General features: G+C 38.1%; 1 protein-coding gene across 3 annotated transcripts; it reads right to left on the minus strand.

The window, feature by feature from the left end:
- Nucleotides 1-888: 888 nt before the first annotated feature.
- beta-Man (beta-mannosidase) lies at nucleotides 889-15,610 on the minus strand. Of its 3 annotated transcripts, none has more exons than XM_067774134.1 (12): nucleotides 15,259-15,610; nucleotides 8,712-8,843; nucleotides 8,279-8,627; nucleotides 8,064-8,219; nucleotides 7,897-7,993; nucleotides 5,484-5,664; nucleotides 5,296-5,406; nucleotides 4,740-5,219; nucleotides 4,257-4,678; nucleotides 1,533-1,730; nucleotides 1,278-1,460; nucleotides 892-1,205 (listed from the first exon to the last, which is right to left on the minus strand). In XM_067774134.1, exons 1-12 carry the CDS (start codon nucleotides 15,407-15,409, stop codon nucleotides 942-944), a joined length of 2,724 nt encoding a protein of 907 aa, XP_067630235.1. In that variant the 5' UTR covers nucleotides 15,410-15,610; the 3' UTR covers nucleotides 892-941. The 3 variants fall into 3 exon arrangements, with proteins under 3 accessions (XP_067630243.1, XP_067630235.1, XP_067630228.1); XM_067774127.1 differs by having other exon boundaries at nucleotides 8,712-8,867; XM_067774142.1 differs by lacking the exon at nucleotides 1,533-1,730 and having other exon boundaries at nucleotides 889-1,205; nucleotides 8,712-8,867.
- Nucleotides 15,611-16,438: the final 828 nt, after the last annotated feature.

The raw sequence follows: 16,438 nt of genomic DNA on the forward strand, positions 1-16,438 counted from the left end.
CTAGCGAAAATTTTTTTCCCACATGTTGCATTGCCGTGAGGTTCTGAAGTAAGTATATTATTAGTTTAAATAATTTAAAATGGACTTTTTAAATATCTTTAACATCTCGATCCCTGTCTCATTAAGAAAAATCGTTCATTATAACCCAAAAGAGCCCAAAGTTTCGTTCAAAGTTTCATGTTTCTGGGTTACTGGTAAGTTCCTTAAAACTCCAAAGGAAAATTTCCAAGTTCGGAACATTTTTTGAACTTTCGCGAATCCTGGAACACCTAGCGAAAACTTTTTCCTTAATGTTGCGTCGTCATGGGGCTCCTCAATATGTTCTTAGTTTAAATGATCTAGCTCTCAGAAAACCCTTTTATCCTAAATATCGTACAGTAATAGAGCCTTTTAAAAATCTTTTTATCAAAGTTTTGGATCTTCCCTTTCTTTTTCTTTTTCTTTCAAAGTTAGGATCTCTGACTAAGCCTGCACTCGACTCTGTGGCAGAACGTGGCCGCTATCTCCCAAAATGGTATTTACTTACTTAGTTGGCGCTTAACCTTTTAAATGATTATGGCTGTCTAACAAGGCGCGCAAGTCGCTTCTTCTATCGGTTTACTGGTGCCAATTGGTCACATCAAGGGAATTAAAACCGTTTTCCATCTGCTCCTTCCAGCGGAGTGGGGCCACCTTCTTCCTCTGCTTCCATAGGCGTGTTCCGAGAAAAATACTATCTTAGCTGGATCATCATCTTTCTTCGTAAAGCTCGATATCTGCGGGAAATTCAAACAAGCTTCCGGTATACTATCAGACGAAAAATATTAATATTGCAGCCACCTCCTTCACCGTCTTAGTTGAAAGACAATCTAATTGAAGACCAGACTGTTATAACAAGCATGACTAAATAAAACTGTACATTTTATATTTGATAAACGATCATCACACTCTCACACAAACAATCACAACATATATTGATTAACAGTTAAAACTTTAAAATCACTTTCTTTAATATCCAAACATTCACTGTGGAAGAACTCCAAATGCACCATTTTGGTAGGCACCAACATTATAAAACCATTATTTGTTAACTTATATCTTCTAATACTGGTATTCAACAACTCCAGATAGAGGAAGATCGCAGGTCTTTTTATGGAAACGTTTAAACTTATTATGTTGGCATATTCGCTATGTACTTTATAGCAATAGGAGTAGAAAACTTTTAGCTGCAATTTATAAAGATAAAAATATTCCGTTGACCTTTTTCAATTTATTTTTTAAACTGCAATGGAACTTACTTTGACTTCGGGGTCTGCCATACCCTCAGCGTGTTTGATCTCGCTAGGGAAATAAAAGTTGCGCGCAAGGGCCTTTTTGCTATCTCGCAATACAAACTCAACAAAGGAGTTTGTCCTTGTCAAATCCGTTTCAAAAATGCTGGCAACTGCAATTATTTTATCATATTGTACGCCATTGGGTTTCTACAAGAGAAATTTTCGTTAGTTTAAAAATGTATATTTCATATAGAAGTAGTTAAGTGCTTATTAAAGTACCAAAACAACGGGCCAAACAATTTGCTTTTTCGGAAATAAATCTGACCATTTGTAAATGTTCATAGAAACTGCAAGACCATCGTGCTCTACGTCCACGTGATCGCAAATTAAAGACACATTAACTGCATCCTGGTTAGAGTCATAAAGTGCGACGATATGTATTGGTGACATAAATGATCTGGCCCAGTAATGCAATAACTATTTGAGAGAGAAAAAGAAAAACCAAGATAATTTATCGATAATTATGCAAAAGCTGACGTCGATAACTCTAAAAAATTCTAAAGGGCGTAACAGCAAAAACAGAGAAGATCATAGATACAGGAAACCAAGTAATAAAAGCGATTTAGTTTGGTTTCATTCTTTGAAATCAGCTTCGACTTTGATATGGTCTCATGCTTCGAAGTCAACTGTAAAATAAAATTGTATTTTAGGGTGGTCCTTATTAATCTAGTACACGATATCCAAACCTCGCAACTTCAAATAGTAATACCAAAAACGATAATGCTCGTCAGTATTCTCGCCGCTGATTTGTTAATCTTGAGAGCGAAATTCTTTGTATATCTATCCAAAATTAGCCATAGGAACTTTCCCTCCTATCTTCCCGGTATTTCAAAGAAAAATTTGTTTCCCTAACAGTGTAATCCTCGCTAATTCCTTACAGTTTACTATTTCAACAATGATCGGTATATTGGCCGATAAATCACATTATTCTGGATTCTAGCTGTTCTTGCTATGGGCCAAATCTCAACTTGAAAGGCACTGCAGGAGCCAGGAAGCTAGGTGTATTGCTTAACTTTCAAGTTGGCTTTTCAGTTTGAGTGCAGTTCATTTTTCCATTTTCAAGACGTCAGTTTAAATTGTAATTTCTCTTGCATTGTAAGTTGGCAAATGCGTTTGGGAGAAATGAAAAGTAGATAGGAGTTACATATGATTCATCAAGCAGGAAAGGCGTGAACAGCAGCGCGGGGCTGCAAAATTTCTAAAATCCATTGCAAATCCTACTACGTAAGACTCCCATAGTTGCTCATATCTCTTAAAAGAAAAGATTTAAGAGCATATTAACTGGACACTGCCTTCTGTTGTCTCATGTTTATAAGCTAGGCCTCGTTATTAACAGCAGATGTAGGAAGTGAAAGCTGTAGGAAGAAACAGTTGAGCACGTTGTGTTAGTGTACTGAGCTCGCATGGTAATCGCTCCAGCTACTAAGGGAGGCAGAGTTGCCAAACCTCAAGGCACAAATTAAGCTAGGTCCTAGAGAAGTCCAGGTATTTGCAACAAATTACAATAGTTTTTCTATAATATAAGTACTGCTGCCTAATTGGGGTTTTCTGTTTGGTCGTCAAAAAATTATAATATCACTAAGAACAAATTCAGTCTATGTGAGGTCTTTATTGACCGGCTAGTTCAACCTAACCCTCCCTCCATTCCTTCTTCGAAGGGTGCTTTAATCTCACATTGACCGAATGCTACCATTTTTATTAACGATCGTCAAGGACATTTAAAAAACTAAGCCTTGTTGCTAAATACTAAAAGGTCTTAGACCGCTGCCTAATTTTTGATTCGAGTAGTAGGCGGTACCATAACCTCGCTAGACTTAACCTTCGCACATTCTCCGTCACTGACAAGGTTTAATTTATAATACCTGTGATACCATAATACAGTGCCTTGTAACTAAGGCTATCATGAGCACCAAGTATTCTTCTTTTAGTGTTAGGTACAACTTTGTTAATAAAATGTCGTAAGACTTGAATATGATCCTAGATTTTGCAGTCACGCGATCGAGACCATGCCTTTCTGCCATATTTATCATATGCAGTTCATTTCTTCTTTGTATTTCTTCCAAACGGATAGGGACGTACACCGTTTATGCATTGAGCGCTGCGCCGTCCTTTGCAACTCATCGGCATTTGCATTACCTACAATATTCTTACAGACGGTAGCCCAGTAGATGTGGATGTAGGCTCCTCCCTGAGCGGAATCTTTTAAAGCTTCTTTGCCACAGCACTTCTGGATGAGGTCTAATGTGATAGTTTTGCCTTCGTGGCCGCCTGGCGGTCAATATCTACATGAACGCGACAACAGCCTACAGAATTTTTGCTGCTTTCAGCAGTAAAGGAAGCTTGAGGTTGATATTTTCTGCTATATGTTTTCTTCTAGGATAAGCAGCTAAGGCATATATCTTTTAAGTTGACGGTCAGTGCGATCTCAGTTTTCCGGGCGATTACAATGTCTAATTCGTCGCAGAATTAATTTTTGACCGTCTTTTGCTACTAATGCACTCATCAAAACTTATCTTCTGCCATTTAGTAAATATCGCATGTGGAAAACCGATTAGTACTTGTAAAAGGTTTTTACTCCCAATTAAATTGTATATAATAAATACTCCTTTATACCTACTTAAAACGCCAATGGGGATTTGTGACTACTACCTGACCACTCCCCCTTCTCCTTCTTTATAAGTGCATTGAAAAATTATTCTTGCGAATGGATATTTTTTCACGAGACGCTCTTGGCCTTGTTAGTTGATAGATTCTCTGCTCGTCCCACCGAAATGTCAAAACATTTTTAATTTCACCTGTCCCGTGACCTGGAACCACAAAGACTTGAGTGTGGAGCGGAAATTAACCAATTAACGGAAATAACGATTTTAGTCACTATTTTTAAACTTAATGGAATATTCGATCTTAATCTACTATACATATTCAATCAGTACAGTGAAGTACCTTGAAATTTCCATAGAAATCAATACTGGACCATGATGGCGCCACCCAAACATCATTCAACTGCCAATACAATGCGCCCATTGTGTGATGCTCAGTGTCTCTCAAGCTCCGATACATTTCTGTTTCGATTTTTGTAACCATGGCTTGTGAAATTTGACTGAAATAAATCCAAGCCTCTAAATAATTCTCGTCTTCTGGCAAAGGTAATGGCAAGTGGCGTCGTATTTGCGTATTTATCAAACTCATATTAGAGGTATGATGCTGACGATGGTGTATCAAATTAAGTAAATCGTCTTTAGAATGTTTAGTTAATTGCCAGGATGTGAGCTTTGGTAAACTTTGAAAACCATATTCGGATGCAAACCGTGGACGATGGTAAGTATTTGGATTCCAAGCGTCTTCGAAGTTTGTGTAAAAGTGTACTGAAAACAAAAATTGTTTTTATAGTTTTCAAGAACAATCAGTTTCATTACATTATCTTACTATCGCCATAGTTTTCATCACCCGGATTATTTGATATATAGTTATCCTTTTCACTTTCCTTCGCATTAGATGGTGAGGAAATCAAAGGTGTGGGTCGTGAGCTGTCCTGTATGATCTTCAATTCATGATAGATGGTACCAATATACAACTCACGATATTCCGCCTCAAAACGTGCACGATCACCTGCCGTCCCGTACCAGTTACCCACAAGCGCTATTTCGTTTTCATTGTTTGTTGCAATAATAGCAATGCTGGGATGATAAGCAATGCGCTTAGCATTTTGTATGACTTCAGTGCGTACAGTAGCTAGGAATTCATCTGTAGCAGGATACATAGCACATGCGAACATCATATCCTGCCAAATTAGTATGCCATACTTATCAGCTGCTTCATAGAACTCATCACTTTCGTAAACCCCGCCACCCCAAACACGTATCATATTCATATTGGCCTCCTTGACAGATTCCATGAGATATCGTACTATTGAGTAGGATGGAAGGATTAACAATTTTCGTTCAATAAAAACACGGACACATCATTATTTAATTATACTCACTTTTCAGTTCATCGTTACTCAGTTCTGGCAAAATATGCATTGGTATATAATTTGTACCCTTCATAAAAATCTCAACTCCATTTACTTTGAAAAGAAAGTAGTTTCCAACACCTGTAATTGCACTTTTTAATTATTAACATATGTACAAAGTTCTCAGTCTACATATTTGCATTATGTTATAGGCATACCTTCCCTAGCCTCATCTTCTACTAACTCGATAGTACGAAAGCCAACACGTATAGTCTTGGTGGATGTTGTACGCGAGCGCAGGCCAGGCCCAGATTTGCTTAGCCATGTTTTAAGGGAATAATGCAGTGGATATAATTTTTGATCCCCATAACCATTAGGCCACCACAGTTCAACGTTTTCCTGTAAAATATATAAATACAATGTCAGTCATTTTAACATATCTGGGAAGTAATTCCATATTTCTTGTAGCTCTTGTCGAGCAGAATAAGAATAGGATTAAAAAATTATGCATCACAAGTTATCTTCTTTTTAAATCAGAGTTAATCTTAAAGCGTTTAAAATTTGTATTCCCCTCATTTGAAGCTAGTTCTGAGTTAAAATAAATATAACTCCTCGTTCTGCAAGTATCCCCAATATGCCTATGTGACGAGGTTGAACTCTAGCTAACTTAAACTCACACTGAAGAAGCGAGCCTTGAAAACAATATTCGAACTCGAAAAAAAACTAAGATAAACAAATTTTGAAAGACCACCCTTACATAAACGGACTAAAGCACCAAAAAAATGTTTTCTTAAACAATGTTTTGTCGCAATTTGTTCGTTTGTGTGGCATTGTCACTGGGTATATACCGAGTTTTAAGTCGCTACCTCACCAATTAGTTACTTAAATATCATTGCAAAATTATCGGTCGTTTGAAAAAAAAATGTTCTGGAGCTCTTGAAACTTGCGCCACCTAGCGACGGGCTAGATTTTTGCCGAACTTTCTGAAAATCCCAATCCTACTCCGCTTAGCGGGAGTATCCCAAAACACCGTACTTATAATAGCCAATCTGCTAGTCCATAGTAGCTTCAATCTTTGCGCAATATGCTTGACAGGACTTTGAGATCTTTCATGCGGAGTGGGCAAAGAACATTTAGACTACAGTCAGGCAAGTACTCGCCACACCATATTTTACACGGAGTTGAAGGCTGTACCCCACTTACTTCTCAATGCCGGGTTTGAGTGGCTCCGCAGGCAATCCATAAGCGTCATAGGCTTTGTTGTTTTTTAATATGCATAATGCTGTTCTGACATCGCCATATTGCATTGATTGCGTGCCCGGATTCATCATCTTCCCTGGGCGATCCATTGCTGTACGCATTTAAGAGGTCAAATAAGTCATCATTTTATAATCTAAGTACTCTCTGCACATCGGTTACCTGGTCGCTGTTTCCGTTCTTACAGTCTGTCAGTGTAGCTAACTTCTGTAAACAGGCTTAGATATAGGTTAGTTCACTCCTTCGAATACAAGATGTCTAACATAAACATTTATACACCAACTGGTTTCAAGGAATTTGAGATGTTTTACTTCTTTCGAAAATTCTGTGATGGTGTAAGTTTTTTCTTATTTCGTTACTGTGCTGGCAATTTCCATCCACTGAAGGATACAAGATAAAAAGCCAAATTAGAAAGCTCATAAATCATATCGGGTCCAACATTTTATAGTCCTTAAATGTAATACGTATCTTTGCTTTTCCATAATGGCAGGGAAAGGAACATAAATTGTACTAAACTGCTGCCTTCAAAGCGTATATTGTGTACTAGTACATTGTTCAATGTAAGTGAGAAACCAGAGAAATAGGGCTTTGTCTGAAGTATACATATGTCTTGCAGAATAAAGTACGGTTTGGCATTTGTGCCGGGAGGACTGTAGCAGTTCCCGATCGGGTTGACTGTGGAGGAGCAATCCTGCATTACCGTAGTACGTAGCTAATAGTTACATATAATCCGTGTTATTTTCTGAGATATACGGCCTTCAGAGCCTTCACCTATTGCGAACACATTTTAGTGCACGCTTTTCTTGTGTTGTTGTGAGAGCCGACTTATATTCCCTGCAGAATCAGGGGTTTTCGAAGAGTGCAATGGAAATGACAGTTCTTTTTCGAATAAGAGGGGACTCTACGCCCGACAGTCGTGTTAACGATTTGATTTGCCTAGTTATAACAAACTTGTAACTCGTTTCTGTTTGTTGGTTGCGCCACCCACCGTGAATGAATGAAGATTGATAGTGGAATATTATAGGCGCTGTATCGGTGTATTAGCCATTGAGTTATACTGCGCGCCCTCTTTTCTTTTGGGATTTGGACTCACTAGAATCGCGCCCTTTAAAAATGTATATCATAATTCCTACGGACCATCCCTGATATATACATATATTATTTGGAATTTTAGCTCCTGAATTCGGTGTGAAAAATTACGTGTCAGTAATTTGTTGATCGTGTAAGTTCATTCAATGGGATGTGGAAACAACTGCTAACCTTTCGAAGTTGAAGGGTTCTTCAAATTCACGGAGCATTCTTATGCATGAGAGTTACTGGAACTTCAAAGTACAGTTCAATCTAAAAACAATGGGCCGACGAATATCTACTTACAATTGGTAACGCTTGATCGAAGGTAATAACTGGATTCCTCCAAGATAGTTTATTCTTAGAGTATGTGCTTATTGTAATCGGATCTTCCATAAGTTCGCTTCATAAATAAAATAATAAAGCTGTATTATATTTGTGACGTAAAACTATCGCATGTCCATGTCACTTACATAGCATAAAAGGTAAGTTCAGCATAGAAGTTTTGTCTTCCACCTGAATCTATGAAGACGCGCGTATGCATGTTCCAATGTGTTTTATTGCGCCTAATTGCCACATCCACATCACGTATCAAAGCAACTTCATAAAACTCAAGCGCTACAGTTTTCCTATTGTTTAAGAGAAATATTTTATTATCAATAGCATATTTACAATTGACAACACTTACCAGATACCCATTGAAGGTGCCGCCAACCCCCAATCCCATGCGAAGCTCGCCTGCATTTTCCGCAACATATTCATATGACATTCGCCGCGATAGATAATGGGTGGACAAGCTGGTGGTACCGTAATATTGCGTGTAGCTAGCTCATCTGCTCTTGCGCGTGCTGCATGTACCGGTGAAGTGAGACGCACGACTAATTTATTTACATCCTGCAAAATGTGACCCACTTCAAATGTATAACGTACAAACATATTGTCGGTGTGTCCCAATAGATGACCATTGAGATAAATTTCCGAAATTGTGTCAATGCCATAGAATGTTAGATTGACTAGTCTTGAATTTTTTATTTCTTCTAAAAAATAAGAAATAATTTTTAAATTAATTTCCTTTTGAATATATTGATATGGATTTTCTCGCTTTGGTCAGTGATACGCACCGGCAAACTCAAGCGAGTACGTCCAATTATCATATGATATATAACGTAAGTCGACGTCATTATAAGACTTAAGTACATCTTCACCACTGATTGCGCTGTATACGCCAGAGGGTATTTTTATACGGTTATTGCCTGAAAATGAAATATATAAGCAGCCTTAATGATGTAAGTAATAAGATTAAAAGCAGGAGCTATGAGAGAAGAGGGGAACAAAGGTTAACCGACATAATTAGCTGACTTCCCTACTATAGCGGTAGAAAGCTGTAAGTAACATCTCCATTACCAGCACATTTTTATTAACAACATTGTCTGGGAACCGATGCTTATTTCCTTCTTATAATTCATAAAATCGATCGAAAGTGCTCCTTCTTCACCTTGGAAAGATCAAATCTTCAAACACTTTGATAGGCTTCCGTAAATTTACAGAGAACTCCACACCTTCTCCTCCACTCTGTCCGATAACTAATACTGGAAAGGAAAGTTCCGCACGGTAATCGATTCCATTTCTGAAAACTCAATTAAAATGTGATAGCAGGCCCGACGTGAAAGGAGGGGGAATGGGGGGATTTCCGCCTGGGTCCAGGGTTTCTCAGGGGGCCCGCGATTTAGAGGTACTAAGACATTTTTTTTCATTCAGAGGGGTCTTTAGTTGTTCCATGTGCAAATTTTAAGCCGAATTTCAAAAGCAACGAATATTGATAATGATTTTTTTCCTGGGCCTTCTAACAGTGAGGAGACAATAAAAACATCAAACAAAAATGTATGTTTACATGAATCCGAAATCTTAAAGCTTTCGTAGTGATACTGATGAAGGTTCATCTTCAAAAAGTCTTCCAACAATACCACCAACTCTGTATCAAAGTCCAGATTATTTAAACGACTTCGATATCGGTGCCATGAATAATGAGTTTTTGCGATCTGAAGAAGTCAACGAAATAATTCGTCGAGGTCATCAAAAGTGTCCTGTTATTTTTCCACGTGGTTGTCATGACGAGGAAATCTTGCCAAATGGCGAGAAAGTGGAGCGTGACTGGTTAGTGTGGAGTACCAGTAGCAATGCTTTTTATTGCCTACCATGTCGTGTGTTAAACACCAATACTTTAAATTGACCTAACATTTGTTGTCCTGGCGGATATTCGAAATTCCAGGTGTGGAAGTAGCTATACGATAAACTGCCAGCACACGAAAATACTCAGGATCACATTAACTGTTATATTCAATGGCGATCTTTACAAAATGTAATTCAAAAGGATACTACAATTGACACACTTATCAATGAACAGCTAATCACTGAAACTCAATATAGAACTAGCAGACCAGACAGACGTTGTTCTGCCCTAAATTTGGTCTATCTGCATACACCTTAATAAGCTCTTTCCGTCTAACTCTGCCTCCCCCCCTCTTATATTTTTCTTAATCTTTTATTCACTCCTCCTTCCGTCTTTTTCGATTCATCTATCTCTATTTCGTCTCACTCTATTTCTTTCTCAGTCTCCTTCTCCTACCCTCTTTTCTCTTCTCTCAAGTTCTCCTTCATCTCTTATTGCCAGTCCCAGTCCGTCTCTGGTCTAGTTCCCGGAGAAAAGGATCGTAAATACTAATACAGGCAAATTAATACACCATATTTCAGGCAAATCGAATAGGACGTACATAGGTACATATATAGGTATGTGGGTATTATTAATTTATGTCTTTATTTCGGCTTCGCATGCTTATTTATCAGTTTTGCCAGGCTGATGCTACTAAATCGAATATTACAAAGGAAATTACTTTAAAGCTCTCAGCAATAGCTTTCATTTGATATCCATAATACACACACATTGTACAGGTATCCGGGTCGACGTTTTGGCCTATATCTCAAGACCCTTGTCACACAGCGATATAAAAATTACTCTGCACTAAAGCACACATCAACAGCTTCAATTTGATACCCATAATGTAAAAACACATCCTAGTATTACCCTGATCCACATTATGGCCTTTATCTCGAGACCCTAGTCACCAAGGGATATGACCTGATATTACCCTGTACTAAAGCACTCATCAACCGCTTTTATTTGATATCCATTTTGTATAAACACATTTTAGGGGTGCCCGGGTCCACGTTTTGACCTATATCTCGAGACCCTAGTCACCAATAGGTATGAAAACTACACTGTACTAAAGCACACATCAACAGCTTTCATTTGATATCCATATAGTATAAACACATTCTAGGGGTGCCCGGGTCCACGTTTTGGACTATATCTCGAGACCCGAGTCACCCACGGGTACGAAAAATACTCAGTATCAAAGTACTCATAAACAAATTCCATTTGATAACCATATTGTACAAACACACCCCAGTATTACCCAGGTCCACGTTTTGATCTCAAGACCCTAGCCAGAACGGGGTACCGTATGTCCGTTCCCTGGTTATAAGCTACCTCTCCACCAATTTTCAGCCAAATTGGTTCATCCGTTCTTGAGTTATGCGTAGTTTAACTAACACGACTTTCTTTTATATGTATAGTATTTTTCTAAAAAAAAATCATAACTCAAGATTGGCTAAACCGATTTGGGATTTCAATATCAACTAACCATCATCTCTCCTTCCTGTATCTTTCCTAAAAATTTTATGGAAATCTTTCTATCCGTTCTCGGGTTATGGAAGGACAATCCAAATGTACACTTCTTTTATATATATAGAATTTTGGACACTATTTTATTTTTGGGTGAAAGAGGCCTAGCTTTCAAAGGAGAAAGTATATATCTTTGTGAACGAAACAATGGACATTATTTGGGCATCTAAGATCTCATAAGCCATTATGATCCGATACTCAGAGATCATTTGGAGAAAGTTAGGATTTTACAACAGCAGCACAAACATTTTCAAATTCACTATCTTTCCCCAGACATTCAGAACGAGTTTATAGAAATTTATGCAAAGCACGTGAGGGAAACTACATTAGATCAAGGCAAGAAAGCTAAGTATTTTGCTATTATCGTTGATGCTAGTCACGACGACGACGTTCATTTCCCGCTAACTCCATTTCGTTTCGAAAGCAACAAATTTTACAATTGAAGAACGGTTTTTGGCTTTCGTGAATTGTAACCAAAAATATAAGGAAATCGCTGATCTAATTTGCCATACTCTAGGTAAACATGAAATCCCATTAAAAGATTGTCGTGCACAAGGGTACGATAACGGCGTCAATATGAAAGCAGCTTACACCGGAGTACAACGTCACATTCTCGACAAAAACTCGAATGCTGATTACTGGCCTAGTACAGCCCACAGTCTGGATTTATGTGGTATTGATGCTGCAAAAGTTGTACGGCAGCAATTACTTTCTTCGGAGTTGTACAAAAATGTTTTACTATTTTCAGTAGCACCAATGAGGGAACATCCTCAAAAAAATTGTACCGAGCTCTCTTCATAGTCTTTCAGACAAAAGCCAAATTTGACTGTGCAAGCATACGGAGATGTTATCGGCATTCTCAAGTACATCAACAAGTTCAATGTATCTTGCTGTCCTCAATTTGGTTCAAAATTCTGAAACGTGGTCCTCCAAGCTAGAGACGCCACCATAGATGTTGAGGTCCGACATCTAGATGCCTTATTATTAATTATTTGAAGTTGATCAGGAACCAATGGGAACAATTTTAAACGAATGCAAAACAGTTGCTATTCATTTAAACATCTCGCCAAAGTGTCCGGACATTCGAAAGAGAAAACCCAAGAGACGTTTTGAAGATAATGGAATTGAGATGATTGCGGATGATCCAGAGTCTGATTTTAAAAACAACACATTCTTGGTGGACGTTGATTCGGTAATCACTGGCATTACTGAACGATTTGCAGCTATGAGAAATGTGAGCGAGACAATTTCCATTTTGTACCAATTTGAAGACATGGATGAAACTACGGTTCGGGCATGCGCAGCAAAATTTTTCGAAATATACAAGTCGGACATTTCTCAAAGCTTAGAATGCGAAATAATTCACTTGAAACACACTTACGAAGCAAATTTTGATAAAGGCCTGTCTGTGGAATTGCTAAATGCCGTCTATGCTCAAAATCTGTATACAACTTTCCCCAACATTTGTATTGCTTTACGTATCTTTTGCGTCCTTTCCTTCAGCGTCCTTTCAAGCATTAAAAACTTTCATGTATCGTGTTCACCTCAACAGCGTGTTTTAGGACTTTCTACGCTTTGTGAATCCGTTTTGGCAAGACAGTTAAATTTTGATATTAGCTGTGTTTTTTTCACATCTATATACCTTTACGCTTAAACTTTATATGGACTGCTAAGCGACAAACTTTAAACACACCTCTGAAATTGCTGCACATAAAATTAGTACTTCTAAATTTCAATGCGCGTTATACTCAGATGCAACTGAAATATGAGTCTATGTTTCAACCTCTGCACTAATTCCATGTATTTTATGCGTGTCCACTATTCATCGCAAATGATTCAGCTATATGTTATACACAGACATACAGCAGAGGGTTGTGCCTCCGCTTTTCGGTACACCCTGTGCTGTAGCTAGTTGTTTAACCACTGCCGCTAGATGGGTCTCCTATGCATTATCTAAGCGAGGATAGGAGTTTTTTTTTACGCGCAAACGTAAAAGTACACGCGTGTAAAAAAACACGGCTAATATGTGGCTGCTAAAAGAGAATTTTATTTCTACCTTACAATAAAATAGTATAAATAGTAAATATTCTGTGTTAATTTTATTTTCAGCTCTTAGTCCAAAAATCATTTAGTTGACGTGGCAAAATTTTGTTTGATGTAATTCATCAATAATGATTCAGGAATGAGACGTTATTAATTCAAATTAATCAAATGTATTAGTAGATTTTTTATAGGGGCCCGTAAATTGTTTAGTTCCGGGGGTGGATTTTCTCTCTACGGCCTGCGTGATGGACATCCACGTCGAATGCAGAACGCTACCCACTGTCTTACACCCAAAAAACCTTCAATGAGGATCTTTATTTTTGAGCATGCATCCCCACATGCAAAAATTACCCACTGGAATAAGCTACAGGCCTGCCAAAATATTGCTCTCAGAACCGTCATGGGCTGCCTTCTTATGCCCCCAGAACACCATCTATATAATGAGGCGAGAATACTCCCCATCATGGAGAGAAATGAGACGCTAACCAAACCAGAAACCTGGGCATCCCAACAGAAATCTGGTTGATGAGCAAACACCGCCTAGTTACTTAAGGAGTCATCTCCGTAAGCATTTTGAAGAAATACGGCACCTGAGAACTCAGCCGTATGAAGTAAAATAAACACAAACAGTTCCTTGGTGAACTCCGCAAACAGGAGTCGGACCTTTATGCCAGGAATTGCCCGGTGAATCCAATACTCAAAAAACAGTACCCAAAACTTGAGGAAGAGGAACGCATACTCCCCAGGGAAACGCGAGTCACTCTGGCTCAACTTCGTTCTGGATACTGTAACAGGGTATACATATCCAGAATCAACCCCGACATACAAAATGTATGTCCCGCTTGCAATGTGTCCCCACATGACACCAACCATCTCTTTAATTGTAATGTGGAACCAACGCCTCTAACACCCCTTTCATTATGGTCCACCCCTGTTGAAACAGCAAGTTTCCTTGGACTCCCGTTAGAGGATATTGATGACAATTTGTGAACAACAACAACAGGCCTGTAAAACGCCGCACTCAAAACCACTGAGGGCTGTATTCTTATCTCCACAGAACACCAACTACACAGAGAAATATTGAACAAACAATTTATGTTGAATATCGAGAAAGCTGGGCATACAAACAGACATCTCCATAAAGAGGCACCGCCTCCAAGGGGCTTAAGAAGTAAGCTCCACAAGTATTATGAGGAAATATGGCACCTAAAAAATAAGCCGTATGTAGAAAAAAAAATACAAAAAGCTCCTCAGTGATATCCATTAAAGCGCGTCGGACCTCTATGCCAGGAGTTGCCCGGCGAGCCCCAAAGTCAAAACTCGTAATTTTACCTTGGTACTAGTTTGAGGTCACTCAAAAATTTCCAGTTACATAGAAAATATACTATCTAACTTTTTTTTTGTGTTTCACAGCAGTGTAGGCAAGGTTCCATTTTCCGCTCCTTTTTCCGTTTTTAAATACCCATCCTCATATCATGATCGAAATGGTCAACTTCTAACGGCAAATGATAAAGTTTTCCTATCACTTGGATAATGTGTGGTTTTTTTACCATTTTTTATTATCATATGTAAATTTCCTTTAGATTAAATGTGCAGACGCCCTGCTAAAAGTTTACAATTAACAGCAATAATGCAAGAAATAGATAAAAGTACTATCTCACAAAAACAATAAATGCTAATCGACAAAAATTATTGTATGATTATTTGATTATTGCAAAGATAAACATGTGCATATAAATTCTAAAATAATAAATGATCGTCACGCCAAAACAATAAACAAACATTTAGTTCAACAGAAACCGAAAAGCCGCTTTCAATTATTCCTAAAGTTCATTATTTCAGGTCATTATAAAATTCTTGCATATTTTTGTGTAAATACTTACTATATGTGCCATTTGTGAGCGTCCAATATAGGCCCTTCAAATCCTGAACATAAACCGATTCTGTCTCGACCCTCCCACAAAAATAGCACAAACTACAAATGCACAACAATACAAAAACATTTTGAAGGTTTGCAGTAATTTTCAACGTCATAATGATCACTTTTTAATTAAATATTAATTATCACTCATTGATATACATTCGTAACCATGTGAGTACAACAACTTCTTAATTAGCTTGCTTATTAAGCTGTTTTATTCTACTTTTTTTATGTATTTTTGTGTCCATTTGAACTTTCTTCTAAGCAAAATTTTGTTTAGTTAGTTTCAGTTCAAATTCCCGATATAACGCGAATGAAGACTTGCCGGCTACTAACAAGTGATCGCACAATGCCGGCAATTTTATTCATTCATTGTGAGTGTACTCACATTCTAATGTCAGGGCTGTCGTTTTCGCTCCAAGCGAAATATGTTATTTTACTTTATTTTGAACACCTCTCCATCTCCTCCTAGGGGAAAATAGTTCACGTTTTCTTTTATAAATAAATAAAACAAAGGTAAGGCGCGATAACCTCCGAAGAGATCTAAGGCCGAGCTTCTCTTCCAATTTGCGTCGTGCTCCTCTTGATTTTCCCTACAAATTGGCCGGATGGGACCTACATGATTTTATGCCGACTCCGAACGGCATCTTCAAGGCAGATGAGTTTTCACTGAGAGCTTTTGATGGCAGAAATACAGCTGGAGCGCTTGCCAAACACTGCCGAGGGGCGAGCCCGCTTAGAAAAATTGTCTTCTAATTGAAAAACCTTATTTCTAAAAATTTTGATGTTGCTTTGCCCGGGGTTTGAACCCAGGGCATCCGGTGTGGTAGGCGGGGCACGCTACCATCACACCACGGTGGCCGTTTCTTTTATGCATGACATATATATGTATGTGTGATTCTCTACAAAATATCATATTCTTGTCTTTTCTATCTACCATCACTGATTAATGGTAAAATTTATAGTATCAGTATTGATGTGAGTCCCTTAAATATACAAAGTGTAATAGCTCAGATCTGGCTTGATTTAGAGTATAAAAACTAGTCAGCGCATTAGTACTACTGCATTCCTTTTTTCTAGTTTTTGTGGGGCCTACACAAGGTGCGTCTGACTCGCGAGTAATCTGTGTACGCGTTGACTAG

The sequence above is a fragment of the Eurosta solidaginis genome, chromosome 1 (assembly GCF_040869045.1).
Source record: "Eurosta solidaginis isolate ZX-2024a chromosome 1, ASM4086904v1, whole genome shotgun sequence".
Lineage (NCBI taxonomy): Eukaryota > Metazoa > Arthropoda > Insecta > Diptera > Tephritidae > Eurosta > Eurosta solidaginis.

Coding starts and splice junctions, on each gene's coding strand:
- beta-Man (XM_067774127.1), bottom strand. CDS start 15,409: ATGACGTTGAAAATTACTGCAAACCTTCAAAATGTTTTTGTATTGTTG. Junction 5,665..7,896: donor TCGATCAAGCGTTACCAATT/GTAAGTAGATAT, acceptor TATATTTTACAG/GAAAACGTTGAACTGTGGTG. Junction 5,407..5,483: donor AGAAGATGAGGCTAGGGAAG/GTATGCCTATAA, acceptor GTGCAATTACAG/GTGTTGGAAACTACTTTCTT.